The 27,302-nt window shown below is 50.7% G+C and overlaps 1 protein-coding gene across 1 annotated transcript in view; it reads right to left on the bottom strand.

Moving 5' to 3' along the window:
* The window catches only part of LOC131287982 (tyrosine-protein phosphatase vhp-1), a 32,410-nt gene extending 5,393 nt beyond the window's left edge, over positions 1 to 27,017 (bottom strand). Inside the window, exons 1-3 of the mRNA XM_058317077.1 lie at positions 26,890 to 27,017; positions 21,510 to 21,620; positions 15,918 to 16,142 (exon numbers count right to left, since the gene is read on the bottom strand). Coding sequence (XP_058173060.1) covers positions 15,918 to 16,142; positions 21,510 to 21,620; positions 26,890 to 26,950 — 397 coding nt within the window. The 5' untranslated portion in view covers positions 26,951 to 27,017. The remainder of the gene's footprint in view (positions 1 to 15,917; positions 16,143 to 21,509; positions 21,621 to 26,889) is intronic.
* Positions 27,018 to 27,302: the final 285 nt, after the last annotated feature.

Below are 27,302 nucleotides of genomic sequence, written 5' to 3'. Positions count from 1 at the left end.
CTTTTATTCCGTGTCTCAAGAGTGCTTTCGGAAACTCGTGAAAGATCAATTTCGATGTTTTGCCTGTTTTTTTTTTAATGTCTTTGTTTACTGTATGAAGCATTGGCATTGAGGATGTGTTTTACAAGCAAAGATACAGAGGTGGGAACAATCAACAAATTTAAAAATAAATATAACCAAATTTGCATAATGAAATTTTGAAAAAAAAAACCTAAACAAAAACCGATAGATGTCTATATGATGAACTTCGTGATTTGAGCTAGGAACTTATCAAAGAGCTGAACGTCAACAAAGCTATACCGAGGACTTCAATCAAGCGCTAATGTAATTCAATTAAACAAGATCTTGTGCATATCGAAATGCAACCAAATGGCACTTCAAACCGAATGGTTGAGATCATCGTTTACTTTACTATCTTCTTCCCACAGCAATCCAATGGGGTCCTGACGCAACCCGCGAGATGATGATGATCATCAACAAACAGTTCCCTGGATGTGCTCTGAGCCGGACCCTTCCTCAGGAGATAACGGCGCATCGGTGGTGGTTGTGGGGTCATTCAAAAATCCCTCCATTGATTCATTCATCATCGGGATAATCCCGCGAACGGAACTCTGATTCAGAGCGAGCAAAGAGCAACACGCGGATGTTAATGGAAAACTGCGCCGTTCTGTCCCCTGACATGCAAAAAAAAAGGGCGGCCTTTATTACGCGGTGTTTATCCAACGGGAGGGAATGGGGTGGTATATGTAAACAGTTTGAAACCATGCCGCATGCTGCAAAGCGAGTGCATCCAAGTCGTGTGTTTGCTGAGCTTCCTTCCGCCATTATGGATAGTTAATTTATAGTTTGACGAGTGACGACGAGAGACGGCAGTACTGATTCATTCAAATTAGGTGGGGTGGTGTTTAAAATTTTCCATTATTTACGACTGCGAAACCGCGCTTCGCCATATCGAGGCAACCGCCCTTTCAGGGCGACACGTGCTGTACACAACGTGGTGGTGCTGAAAACCCATCCCATGACACACAAATATGCTCCCCCTCGCTCAGTTCATAAACAATAACATACAAAGAGTTTCCCTTTTGGGGTATGATTTATAAAATGGTCGTGTCGGAGTCGTGCTTCCGCTTGTAGGAAGCGAATTTTTCAGGAGGATAAACCATCGCTCAGCAAAATTGCAAGGAGGTGGTGTAGAAATAGGATATGCCACGCGAACCACCCGAGTAGGGGAACGGTGGGTGGTAGCGGAATTGTAATAAAACACATTCCTTGCATGCTTGCCATTCTGCTGGCAAGGGTATTTAGAGGTAGGAGGATTACAAGGACGTTCGGTTCGGATTGCGAACCAATTCTGCAGCTGTTTCGGGGTGAGGATCTAACGTCCGATGCTTGGGTGCTCTTTTCCTGCTGCCATGCCGACACTGGTAAAACAATAATTCTTCTCGATTAGCAGCAGATGTGAAAGTGGTTGCGTACATATTTACACAATACCCGGGACCACAGCACCACCCCACCAGAGACAAAGAAAAAAAAGGGGGAAAAGAAATGCAGGTGATTGTGGATTAGGGTTCCTCCTTTCAAAGTTCTTCCATCGTGAAGGGTGCAGCAGCAAGAAGGAACAGTTCCCAATGCAAACTTCAGCGCGCGCACGTCCCTAATCATCCATCAACAGGGATGCGGCGATCCGACGGTTTCTGGAACACGACGTCACGATCGAGACCTGCGATAGGAGTGTGATGATAGTTGCACTTTATTTTATTCCCACCCGATACCCGCTTTTCCCATGATGGTGCCGCCCCCCGTCCGTCTGTCGGCAGCACGACGGCGACGTTTGGTCATTAATCTTCTGCACGGCCATGCTCGGGGGGGGGGGGGGGGGGGGGGGAACCAACCGTTTGTTTTGCGCCAAATCGCAAGGAGAATTGTGGTGTGTGCCTTTGCCCAGATGAACTTCATGCTTTAATTCAATAACACTCACCAGCGGCGACGAGCGAGGAGAGGACATGCATGCATCGGATGAGGATATTTAACGCCCCGCAGGCGACGATTGACGATTGCACTAATTTCCAATTCGCCACTTGATAGAAGGGCAAGAAGGGAAAGCCGGCTCGGTTTGGAAAGCGGGAGGATTGAGAAATGGTTATTGGGATCCGTGCCGACATTACGAGTTACGAAATTGGTGTAATGGTTCGGGGTGGGAGGAATATCTAATCTGTTGTTTCGGTTCTGTTCAGAATAGCCTAGGAGTATTCGTGAGAATGTCTAAAGCGTCTAAATTGCGTCTAATGGCACTACCGGACATTGCTAGAGCTCCCAGTAAAGCGAATCGCTGAGTTCCTGGCATGTGTAAGGGACATCTTAGTGTTTCTTGAAATCTTCGTAAGTGCTGATTTCTAAGACATCAAGTTCAGAATTCTGAGAAAGAATTCAGACATTGCTGTAAAGACCTTCCCAAGCCAAACAAGAAGATATTGTATGTCTTGACAAACACATTATGGCCAACATTAGGAGTACCACTCGACGCTTTCCAGTTCCAGCTGATCACTTTTCTTCAGCAGTCTTGATTTCACACAAACCCGGCACCGGGCGAACAAAAAGAAGCGGACAAGATTTCCCTTCGGGCTCGGAACGGAGCCGTTTACCAAACCGAATGGTTGCTCGAAAGGCCGCCACCCCTCTCGTCCGTTGTGGAATGTGGAAGTCTCTTCTCGCGTGACCGAGCTCTCCAAACTCCGTTGGTCAACTTTCGTGCCGCGAAAAGAAGCTCCACCACCGCTACGCTGCCTCCGTGTCCCTCCTCGCGGGTTTCCTGTGAGACTTCTTTCCTAATACCAGGCCACAAATGGGTCGCTTTCGTGTTGGTGAAAAGTGGTGGCGCTTTGCGAAACCACTACACACCCGGCCCGACCCGTCGGTTTGGTCCATTTCCAGGAGTTCAGTTTTTCAGTCACGTTCTCCAGCCGTACGGCGGACGGGTGTTGGTGGGCTTCTCTCTCCTTCTTGCCATTCCAAAGGGCTCCGCAGATGAAGCCTTCTTGTAAACTAACGTGCCTCTGAAACTCGGTGTCTGTCGGGTGTTGTGTGGTGTTGTGCTCACGGGTGTTCCGGTCGAACCGGTTTGGGGGACTTGCGGGTTCCCTTCTCTTTGGCGTTGTTGCCCCCTTGTTGACGCGAGGCTCCAGCAGCGCTTGGATTTCAATACCTCCCCTCCCCCCCTCGCCTGTGGCTCGGTGGGATTGCTTGCGTTGCTGCCCAGCAACGGCCTTTGCCATGACGTCACACGATTAGGCAAAGGTCATCGCCGAGCCATAGAGCGGGCGAGTGAGAGAGAAAGAGGAGAGCTCGAAAGATTTTGCGAGATGAGTCACCTGGGTTGCTTCACGTTCGTTGCAGCCACATTTCGTGGGATTTCGCGTTTTGTTGCTTGATCGTGACCATCACCACACCGACGAGATGGGAGGTGTGTTGGTGACCCTCTTTTAGCTGTGTTTTGTTTTGTGTTTTTTTTTACTTTTCTACCCCCCCAACCAGACGGCGCCTTTCTCCACAAAGTCGTGCCTTCCCAGTCAACACGACTGACCCTGCACTGTTTGATCTTTGGCCAGCAGTTCGGCACAAAAGGAATCGGTTTAAACGCTACTTACCGTCCCCGCTACTCACCATCCGCCATCGCTAAACGGCGGAAGAGCTAATGAGAGAACCACTCCAAGTGGCCAGGGGTTGGGGGGGAAAAGACAAAGAAGAAAAAGACGAACACCAAATCCCAAACATTCACGAACCACCCTCGCCTTGCCAGCGCATGTATTACTCATCATTTCACCAGCATCCACACCACCGTCCAAGGGTCGCATATGGTTCGCTGGCAAACTAACAAGGGGGACCCTAGCACGGGAAATGGAACTGGAACCGCACAGGCGAAGGAATCGTTAAATTCATTGGTAATTTTTGGGATGACGGAGGGGCAGGGCGGGTTTGGGAAGGCAGTTAAATTATCCGGCAATGCGAGAGAATGGTAATTGAAAACATTGGCAACAGACGGTTTTTCCGAAGCGGGAGGAGGGGTGCGCGTGTTTATGAGCTTCCGCCCTCCGAAGTCTTGGTTGGATCTCCTTTTTCCGGCGACCGAAAAGTAGCCGACCGTCACATCGGGTGGCGGTCTGTTGTTGACGGGGGAAAAATCGAAAGAAAAAAAACCGAAGGGTGCCGCACGCACCATCTGCAGTTGATGTGTGCAGATTTGGCCGGCGGGAACCAGCTGAGAGCAATAGGTATATAGGCAACACAGCAGACCCAGCCAAGATTGTAGTCGCGCATGCTTGAACGCTTGTCACTTCCGTTGGGGGAAAGGAAGTTGTACCAGCAGCGCTAGGAGAGACTCAAAAACACGTCACTCAAATTGTAATCCGATTGTTCCAAGTGAATTTTTTCGCCAAAGAACTTCCTCTCTTCTCGAACGGCGGCACTTGAGCAAAACAAAGTACAATGAAATCACAGGATGTTGTGTGCTGAAGAGAGGGTAGCCGAATTTTGACGCAAATGAAATCAGCATCAAGACATCCAGAAGGGAATCCCCAGCCGGTTACGACACAATGAACAACCAATCCTTCCGCCGTTACAAGAGATCCCAAGTCCCGGTATCTAATTAACGATTCAAACAGTTTGCTGCAGGGAATGACGGACGGACGGGGCGGGTTGTACGCAACCCCAGCTCGTTCGGAACCCGGTTTTTGCTACCCTTCGCAGGGTAAAGATAGAACAGAAATAAGCAAAAACCAGAGGGAATGAAATCCCCGACCGTACGGCGGGATGACGAGTTCATTCAAACATCAACCGTCGAAACCACAGCAAACAAAAACACCGTTTCCGGATGATCCGAGCAGCAAGCCGTCGATACCTTCGGCAGAGTTTCGTCTGTAATGACAAAAAAACTCCCAGCATCTCCACAACGATTCGTCTATTTTCGTCCACCGATGAGTCATCCATTCAGACGTTCCGTTCCCAGCGCAGAACAGTTGGTACTGAAGTGCAGAGTTTTCTATTCTAACCACCACCACCGTTCCCTTCCGTCGGAGTCGGGGTGGATATCAGTATGCAAGCGCAGGGGAGGAACTTACAGCCGGAAGCCACAGTATCGGTAAGTGTGCCGTGATCCTTCCGGAACGGCACACCACCATGGGCCGAGGGTAAATTAACGGGCGAATGAATGAGTTGCGGGTAGCCATTGACCAACCGGGTTCTGGGTTCTAATCGAATCGAAGAGCGTATTTTTTTATCACCCTCATCTTTCATTCGCCGTGCCGTGGCGTTCGGAACTTCCGATCGAGGGTGGGGAGAGATAGTCCTGAAGACTGTTGGCACCCGTTTAGCGATAAATGCCACAGCTTCCGGCGTGTTAATGGGACACGTGCGACCACAGGAAAAGTCCGATGGTGATCTCTGCGCGGCTCTGCGGGATGGCTGTCGACGATAACCGAATGGATCATTAATAATTTTCGCTCCATTGCCATTTCCCCATGCACTAATGGATAGGCAGGAAGTGGTGGACACTTCTCTGCTTGACTACGGTTCTCACACACTCCACAATACCGAACTGTCCACCTAAACGACGTCATGTCGTCATTAACGGCTTACGCATGTAGTATGCGGTCGTTATCTGTCCCTGTAGTGCTGCTGCTGCTTGTAGATGGATGCCAGGTTCCGGAACAGGAAGACGCGCAGGATGTCAGTCGGTAAGCTGTGCGGGAGCGCCCTTGGACTGTGATGGAGGGTAAACACCGGCAGTGATAAACACGAGAAGCGAATCTCGAGGCGCCAACCAAGTGACGCTGACGTGTGAACAACAGCGACCAGTGGAACCATTGTTTATGCAGCGCAGCCCAGAGAGCAAGTGTACAAATATTACAAACACTTTCAGCGAGCCTTTACATAACAAAATCATCACCCCCAGAAGGAGGACAGACAAGCGGAAGGTCCATCGGCTGTGTGTTGTTTTGACATCACTCATCCCCGACCGGTGGAAACTGACCGCTACCACTATGGGAAGAGAAGTGGTCAGAAGGGAAAGATGCTTTGACACATCGGGACGTATGCATTTGACAACAGAATGCGCCAGACTTTGGGACATGGGTTACGATGGCGGGAAGAGAAGTGGTCAGAAGGGAAAGATGCTTTGACACATCGGGACGTATGCATTTGACAACAGAATGCGCCAGACTTTGGGACATGGGTTTACGATGGCGCAAGAAGGCGAAACTTGTGTACTTGTGACACTCAGCTGTCATCGGTGTTATCTTCCGTACGTGAGTAGAGTTGTGTGTGTGTATGTGGGACGATAAAAGGATTCATTATTGATCGAAGGCCTGTGTCAAGTGAAGTAGGTGTTTGCCCATTTTTTCGATGGCGCATCGGGCCTACAAACAAATGGCTTCCATTGAAAGGTGCAACTTCTCGGCACCGAAACACCATCAGTACTTCGTACAGGGCAGACCATTTTTCTAACGCCCGCCTGTGACAACTTGACGCCTGCGATCCATTTTTTAAAGACGGGTAATTGAGACTGCAGGTTCCAAATGGGTTCCAAACACCTCAGACCAAGCGAAGGCAGTGCTCGCCGTGCGCTGCGGGGCAACATGGCGAAGAGATGGCACAATAAATCCATTTAGAGTGGTTAGTATTTTTAGTACACCATCGTGGAACGGACAGTCTACGGGCCTCGTTCCTTTTGCTTCTTTCCCCCCCCGGCGCAACGGAACCCGATGCTCTTGTCACCGTAAGGGTTTATAGCGTTCAAGTCGTCGTTGTCGTTGGTTGATAGTTCTTATCATTTTACCACCACAGGTCGGTCCACGGTACCTCGAAGCCGTGTTTCTGTTATGACACCAACCGTGACACCTCCGCGGATCCCGCGAGCCACCCTCGGTATGCTTCTACTTGGCAATGGTACTGCTTCTCTTTTTATCACCTTCCTCCGTTTGCACGATGAGTAGCAGAAACAAAACGAGAAGAAAAAAGGAAACAAAAAAAAAAAAAAACACCCCGAGAGGTGATAAAATACAACCTGCCCACGTCAGACCGAACTGGGCAAGTTAAAATAAAAAGCTGTACAATAGAAAACAATCCTTCTGCCCTCTGACGGTGGTGTCTTGAAAAGACATCAAGAAACCCCGAGAGACGTCGTCGTCGTCGTCGTCGCTGTCGCTGGTTGTGGTGCCGTATCGATTCTCTATTTTCACAGCGTTGCCCCATCATCAGCACCAGCCTTCAATCGCTCGGCCCAGTGTGTCCCCTTATCGATCCGCTCGCACGCCCAAGCCGTGGCGAAGGGTGGCACTATTGAATAACGACGCGCGGCCCCGGTATATATAAACACACGGGCGAGCCAAACGAGGTGAGTCATGTCGGGCCCGGGCCGAGCGATTGTTGCTCCGATTTTCATGCCCTGCGCGCCTGCGACCACTCTCTGCTACTATGTGCCTTTGCTGGTTTGTGCTGTGTGGCTTCTTATCAACAGTGCAACCTTTTGCCAACGTCGTCGTCGTCGTCGTCGTCGGAAGACACTGGAAGCAGTAAACCTTGGGGCGACACAAAGGATGGCTTTCGCCTGCTGCCTGCTTGAGCCTGATTCTCATTTTCCTCGGTTATCGGATTTATGAGGTTGATAATTTGCTGCAGCTCTCCGGGTTGGGCGGCGTAGATGACATCATGGCGGTTCGGGGCCAACTGAAGACCGGGTGTCTCGAGCTGCTTCCTAATCTACGATGTGTTTAATCTACTTGAAAACAAGACTCCTTTCGGTACGATAAACCTATGACATTTTTAAAAACAAAATCTAGAGGCTTCCTCAAAACTGCTCCGAGATTAGACAAGGATTGTTTGCGAGAAAGAAAAAAGGGAAACCTGCTATCAACATTGCTTCCAAAATTAACCTCAAAAGAACATCACCACACCAGAGGTCATCATAAAAATGGCCTCTTCTAACGTGAGTCGCACCAGCTCGTTGATTGATATCACTTTCAAAGTGGACGCTCAATGCTAAAAACTGATTGGTGGAAACCCAAACGTGACGTCAGGCGGGCCAGGGAAAAAAAAACGGAAAAACAATGTGTTTCGGTAACTTACACGAAAATATAAATCCTTCTAACGCATCCAAATTACCCCAGGGTCCCGAGAGGGTAGCTCTAGTCTAGCCGTAGCCAACGGAGCACATGCTTCCCGAGTGTTACCCGCAGGCGGAAAAACAAGTACCACCGCCACCCTTCATCATCACCCCCCTCTAATGTACGCGCGTGTCCTTGTGCGCAGCAGAGCAAATCCTGCCCAAAACATTAGGCAGACGCCACACATTCCCCACGGACCGTAAACTCCGGGACACAGTGCTTTAGTGCTTTGCATATATTTAATACTTTGCCCAAGGGGTGCCACAAACGGCCGCGCACGGTGCGTTTAAAGAAAATCCCCGTCGAAAAACGGTTCCAATGGGCCAAGGGAAAAGCGGGCAAATTTAGATAAATTCAAGATAAATATTTAGACTAGCGCTAAGCCGACCGGAGGGGGGATGGTGTTGTACCGACGTTCCGGTCCGGGTTTTGAACCATCCCCGGCGAAGGTCGAAATGGTTCTTAAAATTTCCCAAAACTCGTTACACAAATTTCTTCGTCTCGGGGATTCCCAATGGATGGTCTCTATTAGGGGTGGTATTACAGGTGAAGGGGGGAAGAAGGGTGCATGGCCAGGCAGCACATTTCGTCCTGTAAATATTCACAACCCCTGTGTGAGAACTTGCCGTGGAGGAAGGTTCGGGCGAAATCCGAAGTAATGTTGTGCCTGTTAGATCGGTTGTTTGTCTCATATGTGCGTTCTTACCAGTGTCCCCTCCCGCAACTTCTTCGCCCCACACGACCTGTAAGCTAAACATTCATGTATTTCCACCAGGCACCACTTTCCGATGGTATTTATCTAACCTTTTACCAGTCAGCAACGCCGTCAAATGGTGCCCGGCTGAATGAATCCTTCCCTTCCGGATCGGCTCACGTTATCGTTTGAAAGTGGCGTTTACTCAGCTGCCATCCGCCGGTGGCTGGTTGGGCAGCAAGTACCGACCCTGTTTATCTCTCCTCCCCTCGTCCCGCACTCACCCAACTCCTCCGAAGGGCCTCCGTTGCACCGGATCTGGCAATTGATCGACGAAGGGTGCGAACCAATCCCCAAAATAGTAAGTCGAGATACAGGCAGAACCCGCTCGGATGGTGATCGAGTGATCAACAAACAGAGAGGGCAGCAACACCGCGCTTTTGGTTCGATACAGTTTCACTCTTTCAGGCAGTCATGTGATGGGGAAGCAGGCAAATCGTCCCGCTAATCAGCACCCAGTGTCGCGCCATCTATTATTATTAGCACTCAATTATAGCCCACCCCACGAATAGTCGTGGTTGGCGTTTCCGCGGGGTCCCCCTATTGCTATAGAGCAATTGAAAACAGTAACACCACCACTGCCGCCCTCACCCGCCGGTCGGCCGAGCTGAAATAGTTCATAATTGATCTGCGATGATTCATCGTCACTCGAGCATGGCGTGGTATTGCGCACTCGACGCGCTGGATGGAACCGGCGAACCCGCATTGGAACATGTTGTTGTTTGTCGCCGCAACCGTTGATCGATCGAGCCCTACTCGATTGAAGTGTGTGTCGTAGGGGGTACGGCCTTAACTTTTTCCCTCAAGTGCTTCACGACGAGTCCTTCCATCAGGCGCAAGGCGCAGCGGGGGGGGGTTAGTGTGGGTTAGGGTACTTTACTTTCCCTTCGAGTGTTGTTGCTCGAATGCGAACGCAAACCGGAGTCGACAATTGAACGGAATTTTCCTTCCTTTCCCCCGTTGGTGTTGGTTTCGAGTACGACGGGCTTTGCTAACCCTCTTGGTTGAAAATGCGTCATCACCACCTTCGGGAGGATCTCCACAGCCATTCCCGCACGCCTCGAAAAAAGCAACTGTTCATCGTTATCTATTGATATCATGTCATAATCAATTTCTGGGCCAGCTGCACCCCGCATCCATGCAGGACGACAGCAACCCCACGCATCCCTTCGAAGGTTCTTCCACTGATAGGCTTATTATCATATCGCTCCGTTACGTTTGTCCTGGTGCTGATACTATCTCCCCCAAAACGCACGTATCCCACACTACGTGGTGGTGGTTGTTGAATGTGCCGGACGGACAAAACAGACATCCAAATTAGAACAACACGTGTCGCTCACAAGGGGCTTATCGGGCGCAAGGGCTGTATCAGCTAGCCGCAGGCAAAATGTCTACACGTGGCTGCACCAACGCAGGATACGTTCCTCTTCGTGCCTTCCCGGGTCGCGTGAATCATCGATCCTTTGGAATACCCGATAAAGGACTAAAAGGGAAGGTAGCTCGTAAACTCGACCGGGTGGAGGGAAAAAAACAAAAACTCAAACAAACTTTGAACGAAGTAGAAAGGCTTAAAGTCTGTGAAGAAATTTACCTCGTTCCAAATGCGCATGATATTTCACGGCATGCGGCGCAGCACCAGTCCCAAAGAGGGGAAAAAAGAGCCAAACTAATGGTCGAGGATTTGCTCCACACACACACACAACTAGTAGAACAACTTTAGGCCACCGTGTTCCATTTAATTGCGTCAAATCACGAACGGCGCTACCGAAGCTCTATTTTCGGTACGCGACGCGATGCGGAGAAAGAATGGACTTATAAGTTTGGTCCCACGGCAAAAGGACCTGAACACCAGCAACCAACCGACGCAGGTTGCGGTTCGTACACGCGAGCGTACACGATAATCGCCTCCGGTGGAAGCCACAGGAAGCGAACCATGGTCACGAAGAACCTGGTAGCTTTACGCCATCGTGAGTCACTGCATGTCGGCCTTCTTCCTGCCCATCCTCGTTTGTACTGTGCGCGGCGGCTCACGTTTCCCTCGTGAAGGTCGCTTTCCATGGAGGGATCCCCGTCCTTCTGTCGCACTTCGACGGAGACCACCTTGTTATTATTATTATTCCTGCAGGGGGAGGTCCTCATTCGACCGCCGAAAAATATCGTCATCATAACTCCCCCACACGCGCAACATTTCCTTTTTAGGCACACACACCACGCACGCATCTCGGTGTAACCTGTTGGAAACGGTGTAGGAATTATGCTACGACAACCGTGGCACAGAGAGTGACCGAAGGTAGGTATCATACCCGGTGGTTCGGCCGACAATACGGCCATCGGTTCCTTCGTTTCTCCCCCCCCAGGAAGCAGAAGGTACTGGGATAGAGATTTTTCCTTCGTTCACACGCAAACCCCGAAACGGACGCAAGTGTTCCTTTCCTTTCCCCCTTTTTCCGCAGCCCCTACAGTAGGAGAGTTATGGCAGGAGCACGTTGGAACACTTTCGAAAACATTCCTGTGCAAATTCCTCCAATGACGGTAAGCACGCAAGCAAAGCCGTGAGAGCATGCCGTGACATTGACGTAAGCATGCGGCGAAGCACTTTTTCGGTCGACGACGGGGGGTTGGAACGGCCCGAAATGGAGATGGTGGTGGATGGCATTCTGCAGGTTCAAGAGAACATAAAAAAAGGTACTGTTCCCAAAGCACGAGTCTAGAGTCTAGGGGGATCTGATTTGGTTTCGTTTTAGATAGAACAGTTTAGGAGTTGTAAACATTTAATGAGTACTAATGATTTCCCTTCCCAAAGTGTTTGATAAGAACCAGGCCGCAAAAAATGGTAACGATTTAGATAGTTCAAAACTAGCGTTTAACCTATGTGCTCTTCTACTGCCCACGGTTTGTCGCCTTCTCAGACAGCCTTCATACGACCCTGCGCACATTGGGGGTTCGGCAGTTCCAGCCCATCTGGACCGAGTCTGCCAAAGCGTGGTGGTGGTTTCCAGTAGCTACCAGACTCCCTCACACATCCCATGTGCCGCTGAAGGCCGCGGGCAACGGTTCGTTCGCGTGGCATTTACTTGCGCTGGCTGGCTGGCTGGCTGGCTGGCTGGTTTCTGGTTTCTTACTAGTTACATTTACTTACATTTGCACCATTTTCGAACCGTAGCCTCCCATCCCCTTGCCCCGGAACAGGGAGGGGAGGTGGGTGTGTACGGCGATTACGAGCCAACTGCTCCACTTCCTCAATGTACCAAGTACCACACTAAGGTCTACGCTCCACGAGCGTATACTCGTACAGCACACACGGGGTGATTTAGTGCGGAGCCGAGAGCGGCGAGCGCGGTTTCATATCATGCCATTTAATTGTGTGTTTAAATTCAGCTCGTGAGTCATCGAACGAACGTGGAGCTCGCGGATGAGACGAGCGGCCCTGATGGGGGGGGCGAGAGGGAAGGGGGCGGCACAACTTGCGCTAGCCAGCCAGTCAGACACACATACACACGGCGCACGGAACGGATGGGGATGATGAAGGGGTTGCTTTGTCGCTCTCCGACCTCCCACCGAACCTGCCCCGTGCCACCCTTAAACAGCCGTACACGAACCCCTCCTCCCCCAGCGCACATCACCCCTTCTCGCACTGGTCCATTCTTTTTAGCTATCAGTTTCAACCATCGGTAGCTCTCTCTCTCTCTCTCACCCTCAGCGAACGGGCGTGTGTGTGTGTGTGTGAGAGCTTGAACTGTCTGTGTACACTTTGGTGTGCCCTGCGATCGGCAACATTTAGCATCGCTAGGCGCACAGCGACACGAATCATCCCCCGTTGGGCCACCATGGCTCGTTTACTATGCTAGGCTAAGTAGGTTGTAAGAGTCGTAGTAGTAGCAACATTACCCGTGTGTTGAGGTAAAGGGTACAGGTGCACACACAGCTGTGCATTAGGTTGGTTTGAGTGTTTGTAAAGTGGCATTTGGCGAACGAGTGGTGGGAAGGTGCAGGTTTCTACTAAGCAGGTGGCTACTCGAAGGGAGCTTCTAACAGCTGCCACCTAAGCGAGAAGAGATCTGAGGATCTGATCTCAAATAACGACGCAGCGGGGAATCTACAGATAGGATGCTGTGTGCATTAGCTTTTACTACCGGGATGGATACCGGGTCGACAACCGTATCCCAATCCCCTCTAATTCCTCGTTAATCCTTCGCGCGTCATCAGTCAAAAGCGCAAATGATTGTATGTGAGGAATGTGTCACGCACTGTCAGACATTCCAATTTGTGCTCGCTCTTCCCGCTACAACACTGATATCACCTGTGGAGGCGGGTATCACCTTCATCGAAATCATCCACCCCCTTTTTGGCACGTACTACCTCCAGGGGAGCCCGCGAACTTTGGAGTAGTCTCTCGCGGGGCGACCCTGAAACTGCAACCGTGCGTTGTTGACTCTACCTTCTTTTTTTTTGCTTTGTGTCACCCCCCCTTATTTAGAAGGCCTCCCTGCCTCTTATCGGCACCGCTAACCGCAGCAGAGCGACTGATAAGCGTTGCTGCTTCTACTTTGCCGCATCGATATGGTTTTCCGAGCATTCTAAAAGAAAGTACACTTTCCGGTGCCAGCTGTGGGTCTATTTTCGATGTTGCGAGGCATTAGTATGATTATGTTTCCCTCGGAAACATCCCCGAATGACATGTGACCTACGAGAGAAGTGGTTCGTACGCCGTATCGCAAAGCCGCCAGAAAGCTGTGGTTGGCCCAAATGAAAAAAAAGGGGGGTACGACTTGAGGGCGCCGTGCTTCCGGAAGTTCACTATCGGATAAGCTGGAGACTAGAGACTCGTGCCTTAGGCGTGTGAACTAAACAGAAGCGTTTTTTTTTAAACACTTTATTTTACCGTTTATCCATCGGGGTCGTTCAACCACTCGCGAGAGAGACGAACACGCGTTTTGACAACTTCCGGGTGGGGAGGTTCTGTGGCAGGATCCGACACCAAGATCCGGAAGGGTCCCCGACGGTGGTGATTAACGGGACTTCGGGGGAGGGGGGTGAGACGGCTAAATTCTACCACCGTACCGGTTTTAGGTAGCGTTAGCTCTTTCATCAGTCTCAGACAACCGTTCCGCGGTGTCGCCAGTACAAGGTCGTCCAGAAATTGAGAACTTCCTTCACCGCACGCATTCCTCGCGCTGGTGGCCGCTCGTTTAGCGAATACCATCACGAGGCGGAAGGTGTGCACAGTGTGGTCAGATCTCCTTCCATTAGTCAACAACAACAGAGGCCCCTCGGGGATCTCGGGGACTTTGGGAGGGATTCGTTGAGAGGAAGCATGAGCCGGCGAGGTTGAATATGCTACCGATCTTTGCGATTTATGAATTCGCAACAACGCAAAAAAGGACCCACACCCACGGCGGGGCATTGGTGGTGGGGGGAGGGGGTGGTTGGTAGCGGGACAAGTCGGTTGAAAAATAAATCCAAACCGTTTGACTAAGACGGCACGGCTCCGCTCACATACTGATGCTGATGGGTGTGGGGTGGGGTGTGTGTTGGGGTTGTGGACGGTGGTTGATGTCATTGCTATATTTGAACCGTAGCACACACTCTCTCTCTCTCTCTCTCTCTCTCCGAACGACTGTTGGCAACCACCGCACACAACAAACGCGACCCTCCTCCGGGGCTTTCTCGAACCCCTTCCGGTTCCGTTCCAAGCTACACTCGACAATCCTTCCGTCATTGGACGTACGTAATACGCGTTCGGGGCACACAACAAGCGTCATCATGTTTTAAACACTCGTTTTGGACTCGTTTTCCACCGTTTCGCGATCGGTCCTGGTGGGATTTTCCATCCTGTGCCTGAGGAAAACACCACCAGCGCCAATAACAAAGTATTGGCGCGGTTGTTTGTTTGGAGTTGCATTTTCGTTAAGAACCCACAGCTCGTTGCCGGCCGGCAAAAGGTTGATCCAAAAAAAAACCAATAATAACAGAAACCAGGACATACCTCCGCGTCGGTGTGCCCTCTCCGGTGGTACGCTTTCCCGAACCCAGTTGCAATCCGTTTTTGCTCCATCCGCACGTCCGGCTGGTGGGTTTAAATTTAAATTCTTACGTATCCTCCCCACCGAACGGGATGATGATCAACGGTACGGTTTGGAACACACATGTGGGGGAAAGTAGAGGAAGAAAAAAATAACCCCCTTTAAACACACACACACACACACACACACAGCTAAAAGCGCGTGTTTGTTTCCGGGACTAATCCCCATAAAATCAACTCCGTTTTCTTCGGGGACGTCGGCGGGAACGACCACCGTTGAGAGGTGGCGCGTACCAAAATAAACAAGATCAGATCGCCAAATAGCATTTTTATTGTACTATATTTCCTCGGCTCATGTGCGTATACATGTTGCTTTTTGAGCTTCTCATTTCCCGACACGCCACCGTCCCCCTCTCCCCCCCCGGGGGTGGGGCCTAGTGGCGCAGGCGATAATGATGCGAAAACCGGATTCCTCCTTTTTTGCCCCGTTTTGCCCCGTATGTCCACTTCTTTTCGTCAACATTTTGACACCGGGCGAACACACTGGGTTGGGGGTGGGGAGGATTGCGCAGGTTTTTGCCTTGCCGCAATGTTGACTCACTCTGACCGGACGCCGCGGCCGCTGATGCGCGCGATGAGATCAGAGAGAAATGGTCGTTAACGTTTCATTCAACTTTGTGAGAACCTTTGCTTTTGCTGTGTGTTTGCCCTACCCCATTCTCAGACAGCCGGGGAATGAGATATGGTTGGAGGATGCGGCCAAGGACAGTGCCGCACCGGCCACTGGCACACGGACGAAGGTGAAGATCACCTGCCGCAACTGCAGGATCCGAAACACGGACAACAAAACAAAGTGGGACACATTTTTAATTCCATATTTTTGCACCGGTGAGCCGGTGACTCATTATCATTTTTACAAAATTTTAATTCCTCCCTTTGGGGAAGTATTTTTATTTTAAGCTATAGCAACAAGCCCCAAACTTACCGATAAATTCGAACGCCTCCTGGAAGTACTGCTTGATGTTCTGGTGCGGCGTGTCGCTGGCCGGGATCTGTTTGTACTTGAGGCCCGGCTTGAGCTGACCGGACGGCTGCTGGCAGGTGACGTTAAGTACGCAGTTTGCACCGACGGTTGACGGATCGATCGCGTCCCGACCGTTGCCGAGCAGCAGATGGGGAAACACGTGCGACGCAGGGTGTGATTCGATGTCTGTGGAGGGGAAAAACAGAAGAAGAAAAGCCGAGTGAGAAAACGCGTCCAGTTAACGCCTCGATCTTGACTGACAAAGAATTGCACCAAAGGACGCGGTCGTCGAGGAGAAGGTTCGTTCCGTCAGTCAATGGTAGCCGATGTCACCATTTTGTGCAATTTTGTGATGGTGTGACGAATGAGCTCGAAGTGCGGACGGAAATGCCAAAACACAAACGCAGTCGGCCTGAGTCACGGCTTTCGGTCACGTTTTGAATGGACGTCCGCCGAATAATGCTACTCTCGATTGGGGTTGGTGGTGCGAATCATCGGAAGAACCTCTCGTCGTAGATTCTCTCTGATGTAAAATCCGGCGGACAATCCGCTATCAGAAAGTGATTCCGTTTCCACAGACGGCCAGTGTCCTGTTTTCCCGCAAGTACTGGCGTCAAAACTTCAGCAAAATTATGTGTGTCGCCATTTTTTTTTTTCTTGAATGGCCTCCCCGCCTCAAGCGGTCGATGCTCTGGTTCAAGTTCGTTATCGACGAGTTGGGGTGTTTCCCATTAATTGGCCATTCATAACCAGCACACCAGTGGCCTACCACCAGATGGTTGCGACTGTGTGCGCGAATTCCGGGTTCTAGCCAACGACCCAACGAAGACGGAAGGTGCCGACGGTGGAGGCAAGTGGCCGAAGGTGTTGTGATTCCGCTGCAATCAAGCGTTAAAATAGCTGACACGTTGGGATCGCGCGCGCCACCTCGATGAAAATCAACAACGGCGAAGAACCGACCGTCCGACATCGAACGTCGATCGATCGTGGACCGCTTTCGGGAAGTGCGTAGTCTGCGGTTCAATTAAAGTTCAATGATATGCCGGTTTGGAGCCACGGAGGGCAAACCGCGTCGCCATGCTATAGGCAGGGGAAGCCGTCGACACAGTTGATTGGTCGATTTCGAACGGTATATGCTCTCAATTATACTGTCCCACTGTGGCCTGAACCTCGTATGGGAAAACGAGATTGGAAGTTCGCTCAATTGAATCGCCAGACATTTGACGCGTTGCGTGTATCTCGGGCCCACAATAATTGCCCTAAACTGGGCATCAAAGCTTGGGACTCACTCGGAGTCGATGAGTAACTCTAAAATATCGGTTCTTGATAGGCCTCCATACACTTTCCCTGCCGAAAAGCAGAAGGAAATTTTCCGAGCCATACAATCTTGCACCACCAGCTGTCACTCCCAATTAGTCCGCACACTGGCTGACGGAAGCGAAGCGAGGGTGACAGAGGAAAACGAAAACATGCTGCGCCATCTGGAGCTGCAGAGGGGCGGGTCTGTGGTTTTTCTTCCTCCCACAGGCAACCTTCTTCTGTGCTGTCAACCGGTGTTATTAAAAGGGCAATCTTGTAAACAAACACGAACGTTATTAAACGCCGATGACTCTTGGCTCCAAATCAGAGTTGTCAGCTCACACGACGGGGTTGTCCCTCCGTCTCGGTTTCTTCGTTCCGGCGCACCCCGTTAATGCGCCAGTGGCACTGAATCTTCCTCCGGGTTTGTGTGTGTTTCTGACACTGCACCACGAAGACCGCAGTGAAGTAAGCTCCTATTAATATCAATATCCCCCACACTTTCACGCCCCTTTTTCTCTTTTCCGTTGGTCCCGATGGACACCTTCGCGTTGTCTCTTCCAATTTCGTCGATTTTCCACTAGACTTTTTTTTTCGTACCGAACAGCGTGATCTATTGGTTGATCAACATACGTGTGTGTGTGTGTGTGCGTCTGGGTATGCTTGTGTGTGGGTGAATGCGTGGGGGAAGGTTAGAACGGCGGGCTATCGAAATTCCATCGAGCCAACATCATAAGCATCTTGAGAATCGCTTGAGCCGACTATAGAGATCCAAAACGAAAACGTTGAAAGAGGGACCTTTCAGATCCGGACGCCCGTCCGTGTGGGTTTGCTGGGAAGCGTTTCTGCTTTACGGGCTGAACGTTTATGAATGTGCATTCCACGCGGCACACCAACGCCAAAAAGCGTGCATGCGAACCTGTGTCACTCCAGCGACACTCGGGGCTGCATATCTCTTATGTCCGTACGTTACGAACAGACTTGATCCGGCCCGACCAACTGTTCTCGTATCGGCCTCGCAAGAGCGGCCTTAGGTCACAGCAAGTTGGAGGTCTCCGTCTGCACGGTACTTGGTGGAGAAAAACTCATGCACAACCCCAGCCCCAGGCACCTATTAAACGCCAAACCAATACACACGTCCAGCCTCAAGAGACGTGGCAAGAAAAAAGGGCCCACAATGGGGCAAGTTGCCGCCCGAACGCCGAACTTTCGGCGGAGCGGGCAAACGGAGAAGGCTCGGGACGCGAAAAGTTGTCTGACCGGCCTTGAAACCGGATACGACGACGCGGCGGTTGATTTTCTGGATGCCTGTACCTTGTCGTCATACGTGCAGGCACACCAACAGCATAAGCCAGCAGAGATCGTTCCGCGGTTTCGTTTGTCTTCTTCACCTCGTACACCTGGAGGTCCATTTGGCGTTTATGTTCGTTCGTTGGATGGTGCCTTGGTTTGCTCCTTTGGTCGCTCGTAGCGTTTTCAAACAGCATCTTCCGTGTCGACAACGTGTATGAGTTTGTGTGATTCCTCGAGCGGTGCTGCTTTCGCCCATCACACGAGTCTTCAAAGTCTCGTGCATTCAACAGGTGAAATCGTTCCCCAAACGGGGATTCCAAAGCTCCGTCGAGAGACTTATGTCTTATAGATGTGAACGCAACGAGGATCGCCTTTGAAAGGTTGCCAGATCAGGAAGTGTAGGGTCCATTGGCTTTCGCCTAGCCAGAATTGTATTCTACTTGACAGGATTTTGTTGTCAAACCTACTTGGATTTAGTTGTTAATGGTCATACAAGGGAGACTGAGTACCACAGCTCTTTGACGTTTCAATTCTCCCAGTTTCAAGCATCCCAACCTAGCTTACTTCGTTTGGAAAGTCACTCCGATCGGTTGATTACGTGACACGGTTGTTGCCGCACTGTGTCACCGGGATGGCGGTGTACCTCTTCAAAAGGATGAGCTAGATTCGCTAAAGACTTTCTGCTTTTTTCCTCTTTTCCCCCCCGATGTCACACTCGCTTTTTGCACCTTTCGGGTTTCTTTGCTCACCCTCTCGGCACAACCTCCGCATACTTCACAGAGCGGGCGCGTCGTTGGGGTGATGTTGTCATTCGTCGTCGCCACTAGTAGTTTGACAAGCCGGATGGGAATGATGATGGTGCCACGGCGGTGGCCGCGCTCTGCTGATGTCATCGCAATGTTTTCGCCCCACTGGTTTGTGGCCGTGCAAAATGGTATTTATTGCAAACCTCTCTCCGCTTCCCAACGCCGGTTCTTCCGTTCTTTGGCTTGAGGAAGAAAACCCGCACCACCAGACAACCCGCCCACCATGCCGAACAAACACGGGCCCAACACGGGCGGACAAACGGACGAACGCCAACCAAAAAACGGCGAGTGACAAAATGGATTATCGAAAGCAAATTGGGCGAGAAAAGGGAAGGAAAAAAAAAACCACCGGTGTATTGCCGGTGTTTGCCGATGATGCCATATCGTGGTCGGGTAAACGAGGCAGAGGGAGGGTTGGAGGTGGCTGGCTCTAGCTCATCTCTGGCGATTTATTTTCTTTTTTTTTGTATTTTAAGCCGCAACGGTCAAGTAAAATAAAAGTGGACGAAAAGCAACGTCCCGTGCCGTTTGGTTATTATCCGCCGGCCGGCCCGCGAGTCCACGAAAGGTGCGTATGAGTCAGCGAGAAACGGTTTTCGTGTAAATGTGTACCCCCTCAACCCGAGAGAGGTCCATCAGGGATCACACGCAAGAATCTTTTTCTCTCTGCACAGGTCGGGGCCGGTAGTTTTTGATTGTGGTTTATAAATAAATGAAACCCAAGCGGATAGAAAAACAGGCCTCCACTTCGTATTCCATTCACCTCCTCGCCTCATGCCCTTCCTCCACCTTGGTGCGATGATCACCGGAGCCCGTCGTCCGGTTCATCATCGCCAGCCATGAGCGGCATGAGGCAAACCATTAGTGATCCGTTCGCGTCAATTGGGTAATCGCGCACATTGCGATCCTGGGTAAGAGGGACACAGCTACGGGCACACGAAGATGGAGGCTCGAGCCCCCGCCGCCGCTCGTCCACACCTTCTTGATTCGGCTCTTCAATTGCGTCACGTTATGCAATCAAACCTAACCCCGACAGAACCAAGCAGGCCGGATTCTCGTTCCTGCCGATGTAGAACTACGTCGCGCGCGATTTTCGGCGAGTGTTTGGTAATAGGCAATAGACCGTTGATTTTATAATCATCCCGAGGGAGCGCGATAGAGAGCATCAACCGTTTTAGGAACCTCTTTGGCCAGCGACGATAGTGGATTGGCGTGGATCTCGAGACCACGTCGCGGGAATCGTTCGCGGCGCAACGCGATCCCGTTGATCTCCGGAGGCCATAGGGTCATCTCGGCGGGTAAAACAGCGGGCCGTTGTTGTTATCGCCTGTGGCCGCGTGTGTGTGTGTGTGAATGTATGTACGTGGTTCGACTCTCCGGGCGCGTCTTATTTTTGTACTCGCATTCATTAAAAATCAACTGCTGACCATTGCCCGTTTCCTTGATGACCGCACGCGCTCTGGGGAGAGATGCCCTTTGGCGTGTCCCGGGATTGACGCCATAACAACACACAAAACGGGTGTTGCCAAACAATCTCTCTGTCGCTTCCCTGCGCTCCCTCCGCTTGGTCTGCCTTCCCCAAGAGCGCTCCGCAACTGACATTTACAAGTGTCCAGTGACTGCTGGGCGAGTGACGTACGTCTGTGGCGTGTGCGTAATGTAATGCGATCGATGTTTTGCTTCCCGCTGTCTCCCGCAACGTCCGCATTATTGTTTACAAGATGTATATTATTCCATCTTTCCTGCTGCTTCCTCTTTTTCCTTCCTTTTGCCCGCTCTCCCACCGGTTGCCGGCTAAAACAAAACAAAAAGCAACGTAAAAAGTAAACAAACGTAGGCCTATTTGTCGCCTACCGGCCGCGTCCGCCACACGCTATCAAAAAAGGGCCGAAGATGCGTCATATGCTGTATGCGGCCGATCGCAAGAGTGGGTTGTAGAAAGTTGACCAGGTTCGGGGGCCGAAAACCCACGTCGTTGCCTAACCCTCCGTGTGTTTTTGGGTTGGATGTTGTGAAGTTTCTGCCGTTGTCAGCTGTCATGTTTCCATTCTCTCACCGTGTCCCCCATCGGAGCATTCTTACGGGATGATTTCATGCTATCGGCTGTCGAATTTGTTTGCATTCCTGCTGAAAATTTCACAGTTCCAAAACTTACCGTATGATACCGCGGGACTAGAACAGCTGCGCGCCAGGGGAACCCGGGTGCTGGAGGCGATCGATGAATCATCGCAACTATCTTTGTGCCGTTTGTGCTGACCATGGATGGCTGCAATGAAACGGAAACAGAACAGAACCGGAAAAGCGAAAGTTATTAGTAAGGGTGTGGTTATTCATTTTCGGTTATGATTTTTGTCTATGCTAAATTTAATTTGTAAAATAATTTAAAACATCAAAGTATCGGCTCAAATAGCTAAAGTTTAATTTTCTCCAACCTGAATATCATATTTTTCTCGTTACCAGCCAAACGCCACATGAGACGTATCCGTCGTGAGCTGGCTCTCTCTCTCTCTCTCTTGCGTGAAACCTTTAAAGGTCGTTTGAAAGGCTGGAGAAATCCGCGCCCGCAGACGGCGGCCGGGCGGGGGTGGGAAAAACGGAGGAGTTGCGCGCACGAAAAACCAGTTCCAGGCCTGGGGCCGCGTTCGCCTAACGTCTGTGGTATGCGCGTCGTGTGTCTACGTACGGTATCGTTTGCTGTGGGCAGGCGCAACCGAAAACCTGACCGAGCATTTCCATCCGAGCTTCAAACGTTGCTGTCGATCTTCCGGCACGAAGCAAGCGTTGAAGGAATTTCGGTGGGAGTAAAACAAAACAGGGTTCCAATAGTATACCGTCGAAACCGTACACTCCACACCTTGGGGATTGAATGTTGTTGCCTACCAAACCGTTCCCCCCTATCCGGCTCAACGCAACGGGGTTTGTCACAAATCGTAACCTAAGATGCGTGACGACTGATGAACTCTCTGGCTCGCGATCGCCGTGATGCCGATCACAATCGGCTACAAATCGGCGGAGATCGAATCGATCCGATTTGAAGGGATTACCCTTTGGCGGCTCGCCTCCCGCACGGATCGACGGTTGTGTGCGGTTAAACGGTGTCTCCGATCTTGTGCTCGAACGTGGTTTTTCCTCCGCCGGGGCGTTCCGTTGTGGTTTCCCGGGCGGAAAGCAGTTACTTCAGGAAAGCCCTCCCGCGATGCAGAAATAGCATCTAACAGTTAGAGAAAGGCGTGCTAAAAGGATGGATTTGCCATGATGACTCCCCAACGTCGTGCCGTTGCGCTTCCCATGCCAATGCAAAGATAGCGCAACCGTGAGTCACGAACGAACCATTTTGAGCGGTCGGTGGAAGGGTGAAGAAATGGTACGGCCAGTAGGGTTTCTTTTCCCGATGGTCAAACCGGAGTGGTCGGTTTCCCGAAGCAACTCCGAGAACTGCGGCGAGGCCTCCCGGGCGGAGGGTGGAAAATTCGTGCCTTTCGAGTCGTACAAGGGTACAGGTACAGCTAGAAACATGTAGAGACGCGGGTAGCAGCCAAATCCACGTCGAGTTCTAAGCACCACGAAGCGCTGTCGAAGCCGGTTGTGGCAGAGGCTGAAAATAAATCCTCTTTATTGCTACACTTCGTTTCATCATCATTAGCAAATCGGGCGTAAATCAGCGTGATTTATGTGCGAAACAACGCACAGGATGATCTCGGCATCGCCGCTGACTCACTGGCCTAGCACGTGAGGGTTTGTTTTTTAAATTTTTCCCCCCTTGCCGTTGACCAAGAAGTAACATTGAGGAAGCATTTTCCGCTCACTTCCGAAGGGTAGAGCGGTTGCGTTTCAACTCCGCAAAACCGCCCGACTGGAAAAATGCACCGAATTCGAATCGGGAAAAAGCAACACTTCCAAACGCGGCGAGACGGCGTGGGTGGAAATAAACGTACACCCACACACGTGTGTACATTGAATTCCATACGTCGATCAGACATCCCCGCAGCGGGCTTCCGTGATGTTGGTACGAAAATAAAAATGCTCCTCGGCACGACTCGACGATGATGACGACGACGACGACGAGATGGCGGCGCGTCCTTGCGCGTGAGAAAAGTTCAAACTTAAAAATAGTTCCCAAATTCCATTTTCCGACCGACCGACCGACCCGAACGATGATCGAAAAGGAAAATTACGAGGGGGGGAGAGGGGATTCGGCGCACTCGCCCATCGCAATCACATGGCGATGATCATGTGCATCTCCACCAGTAGACGGCACGACGTTTCGGCCGAAAGACGGTGGCGTGCGTTGGATGGAGATGGGCGGGAACGGAGGGAGGGGTTAAGGTGAATTATTTTCATCCTGCACTCCTCCCCTCGTCTGTCCATCTCCCCGAGCGCACTGCTTTGCTTTGGTGTTTGTGTGCAAGGGGTTTCTTTTTTTATATCCCTTCTGCCCTCACTTTGAATGATCGTTTCTTCGGGGTTTTCTTTCGGGATCTACATCTCTTATGCCCGCTGCGGTACTTGCGAACTCGAGCATCGACCGCAGCGCATTCGTACTCTGTCTAGCGCCTGGTGGTGCCTCCTCTCGCTTGCACTCTTTATTTCGATCGTCGAGCGAATGGCTTTGGCATCTGGCCAAAGCCGAGATGACTCATCTTCGAAATCGAGATGGATGGGGTTTTCTTCGCTTTGTGGAACCACGTTGGTTGTTGCTACTAACCTACCACTACCTTTCCCCCCCTTTCCCTCTATCTATCTCTGCCACTTTTCTTCACGGTTTCTTTCCTTCGCTAGGTCTCCTATTTCTTAGATCGTGCGCAGGGTTTACGGCTTCGAAAGAGCACGATCTGCGGTTACCTTGGTAAAGGAACCAAGCGTACATAGAGCAGGCGTGGGTACTCTTGTTGCAGATCAAGTAGAGGATGGGGAGAGGTAGAGAATCTACACTGCACTGAAAGCAGGCACATGGACAAGTGGTTCTATAAAACCCTCTCCTTCGTCATAAAACCGCAAAATAAAACCAACCAAATCCACTTATCTAATCTCTCAATCCCTGGGAGTAGTTTGCGTCGAGTACTATGAATGTTGCAGTGCATTGCACAAGAGGTCATTCTCAAGAGGATCGGTGGGGTTTTTCAGGACAGGAGCAGAACAGTTTCCGTTGGGAAAGTCGGGAAAAATGTGTGCGGAGGATGTTGAACTTCAAGATGCTTTGCGAATACAGCTTAGGATCTCTCAGCTCGCAATGAATCACTCAATACTACGGACATTCCGACAATGACAAAGAAATCAACCAAAGTCGGGCACTTCTGGTTCCGCACCAGCTCGTGGCCACTCTTTTTACATTCGGCATTCCGGACACAAATAGTTGAACGATCGCCCATTAACACACACTCGCTTTCTCTCTTTCTTTCTCTCTGCTTGTGGTGACGCGACCTACCCTATAGCCACCCCTTGGAGTACTTCGCAGGTGTTTGCAAATGGTTTTTGCATGTTTCATCGGCTGCAACCCGAAAAAAGAAAACACCAAACCTCAATCGAGCGGATCTGTGCGAGACGATGATTCAATCTTGGCTCGGTTCAAGAAGGTTGATTTCGGAATGTCAAACTGAATGCAGCGTGTGCTGGGCTCGAGATCTCGGACTGCGGAGTTGGAGTCAAACGTGGTTAGTGTCTCAGGTTGTTTCTAGACAGACTAGAGTTTGCATACAACGCAAAAGGAGGACGCCATTTTCCAATATTTACTTGATTATTCACTCAGTGTAAGCTCGCTTCGAACGAGTTACGAGAAGAGGCAACAATGTAGAAAGCAATCTACCAATGAGAGAGCCAACGAACATACCCTTGATGTATGTGTAATGAAATTAGAAACCATATGCTGGGAGTTCTGGGAACGCGTCTGCGGAAATGATCAATCGCTAGGCACAGTGAAAGTCGGTGATAGTACACAGTCCCGGCCCATTCATTGGAGTGATCCCATTCGCGATAATTCTCGCGGGACCGCTCGGCTTTGTTTGTCCGGCGAGAGGAGTTTATTAATGAAAAAAGGTCCGCATTTGTCATGCCGTTCCGTGGTGGGCGAGCGAGCGAGAGGAGGATGCACTTCAATGATGATCATAGCGAACGCACCAAAACCCTTCCGACAACGCGATCCTTTTAATATCAACATGAGTAAATGGTCACGCACCGCAATGGCGGTAGTTCCCGGAATGCGCTGGAGCATTTCCGTTTCGCTGGGCGAGTACGGACGGACCAGATGGTCGGGGAGGACCATGGTGTGGTGCGATGGTGCGCATGGACTTGCAGGCGAGTCAGCGGTTGCCTACAGTTCTTGGAAGCCCGGCATCGACTGGAGTCTTCTTGGTGCCAAGTTGCATAGGTTTCTTCTTTCGACCGGCTGGGATTCGAATTCCAGTTTCGAAGCTGCAGCGCATATGCAGCTGATGTTACGATTGAAGGCCACGCTTTTTATGCTCGCTAGACACATGTGCGGGGTTTTGTTGCGTCCCTTCGATGTTGATCCACACGCTTAGTCACCTGTAGGTTTTATTCGTTATTTTAACCTGAACTCACAGATACCCACCGAAAGCCATTTTGGGATGCGTTGCTTGATCCAAAAAGAAAGTGAAGCACTTGATACGCCACAAAATTATCCACAGACAAGCCTGACGACACCAAACACTTGATCCAACACAGGTGAGGCAGTGTCTGCTGCCAAAAACACCCAGGAAGTCTGGCGGATGGTAAGAGACGGCGAGCCAAACGAGATCTTTGTTACGGATGAACTGCTAAAGATTGGTGATGATCGTCGTACTGATGGGATTTTATGTTTCATCGTTCCTTTTTTTCTTACTTGTTCTTGCAGTGCAAACACAAACACACTCCTTCGCTCAGTTCCTTACGTGAGAGTTGGCAGTGCAGAGAAAGAGCATCACCACCGGCCCCGGGTACATAGTAGACAGTGTGTCCACCTGCAGTTAGTAAACACCGGGCGGTACCTGAAGAATACGGAACCAGCCGCGGCGAAGGGGAAAGGAATTTTATGAGAATCTAATTATAAACGTGTCTTCAGTATGAATTGCACGCTTTCGAGGAGATGCCCTATGGGATGGGGAATTGTTTGTTGCTGGTGCCGCACAGCCGGCTGCTATCAACACGTCCATTAGGAAGGTGCGTCATTATGCCAAATTATTGCCTAACCCTCCTCTGCCGGTTAGCAAAAAACATTTTTTCACATTATATTGTTGTTTTAGTTTTAGTCGTTGTCTCTTCTGTACATGTTCTGTGACTCAGAATAAAGGATATAGACATGAGATTTCCTATAAATTAACAGTATTTAACATGACTATTGCGTATTTTACTTAGTTGCAGTGGTACATTTATACAAAAGTTACTGAAAGAACAACTTAGGTACTACATTACACGATCACAACCCAAGAATTCTGATTTCTGACAAGATCAAGTACATAATCTGTTTTACTGTAAGGATCGTTGAAGCCTTGGAGATAACTGAGGTTCCCCCAGGAATTGAGGATGACTGTAGTACTTACCATGTTTATCCGTAGGCATGAATCGGAGCATCAGGCAGGGCGATTTGTGCTTCATTCTCATTTTGCTGGACGTTTTGGCGGGTTTGCTGCTCCCGGCACTGCCCTGCGATGTGACGCTGGTCGCGGCTACGACGACGGCTCGCTGGTCGTCCTCGTCACTCGGGCTGTCCCTTCCGAGCCGGCAGCAGTCAGAGCGCACTAGAGTATTTATCTTTGCTACACGGGTATGCTCGCTAGTTTATGGAGGCCTAAAGAAGGCTTCTATCCCACCGGAGCACTGCACGTGTCCAAATGCTTTGGACGAAAACTACACACTTTGCGAAACACTTAACTATCACACAACCACCTGCTGCGGGAGCGATTGACTCGGATTGCGTGGGGGGTAGGTACACTGGATGCCAAACTGCACCACA

The sequence above is a fragment of the Anopheles ziemanni genome, chromosome 3 (assembly GCF_943734765.1).
Source record: "Anopheles ziemanni chromosome 3, idAnoZiCoDA_A2_x.2, whole genome shotgun sequence".
NCBI classification, from domain to species: Eukaryota; Metazoa; Arthropoda; class Insecta; order Diptera; family Culicidae; genus Anopheles; species Anopheles ziemanni.
Note: the sequence above shows the minus strand (reverse complement) of the source record. Positions and strands in the feature narration are given on the sequence as shown.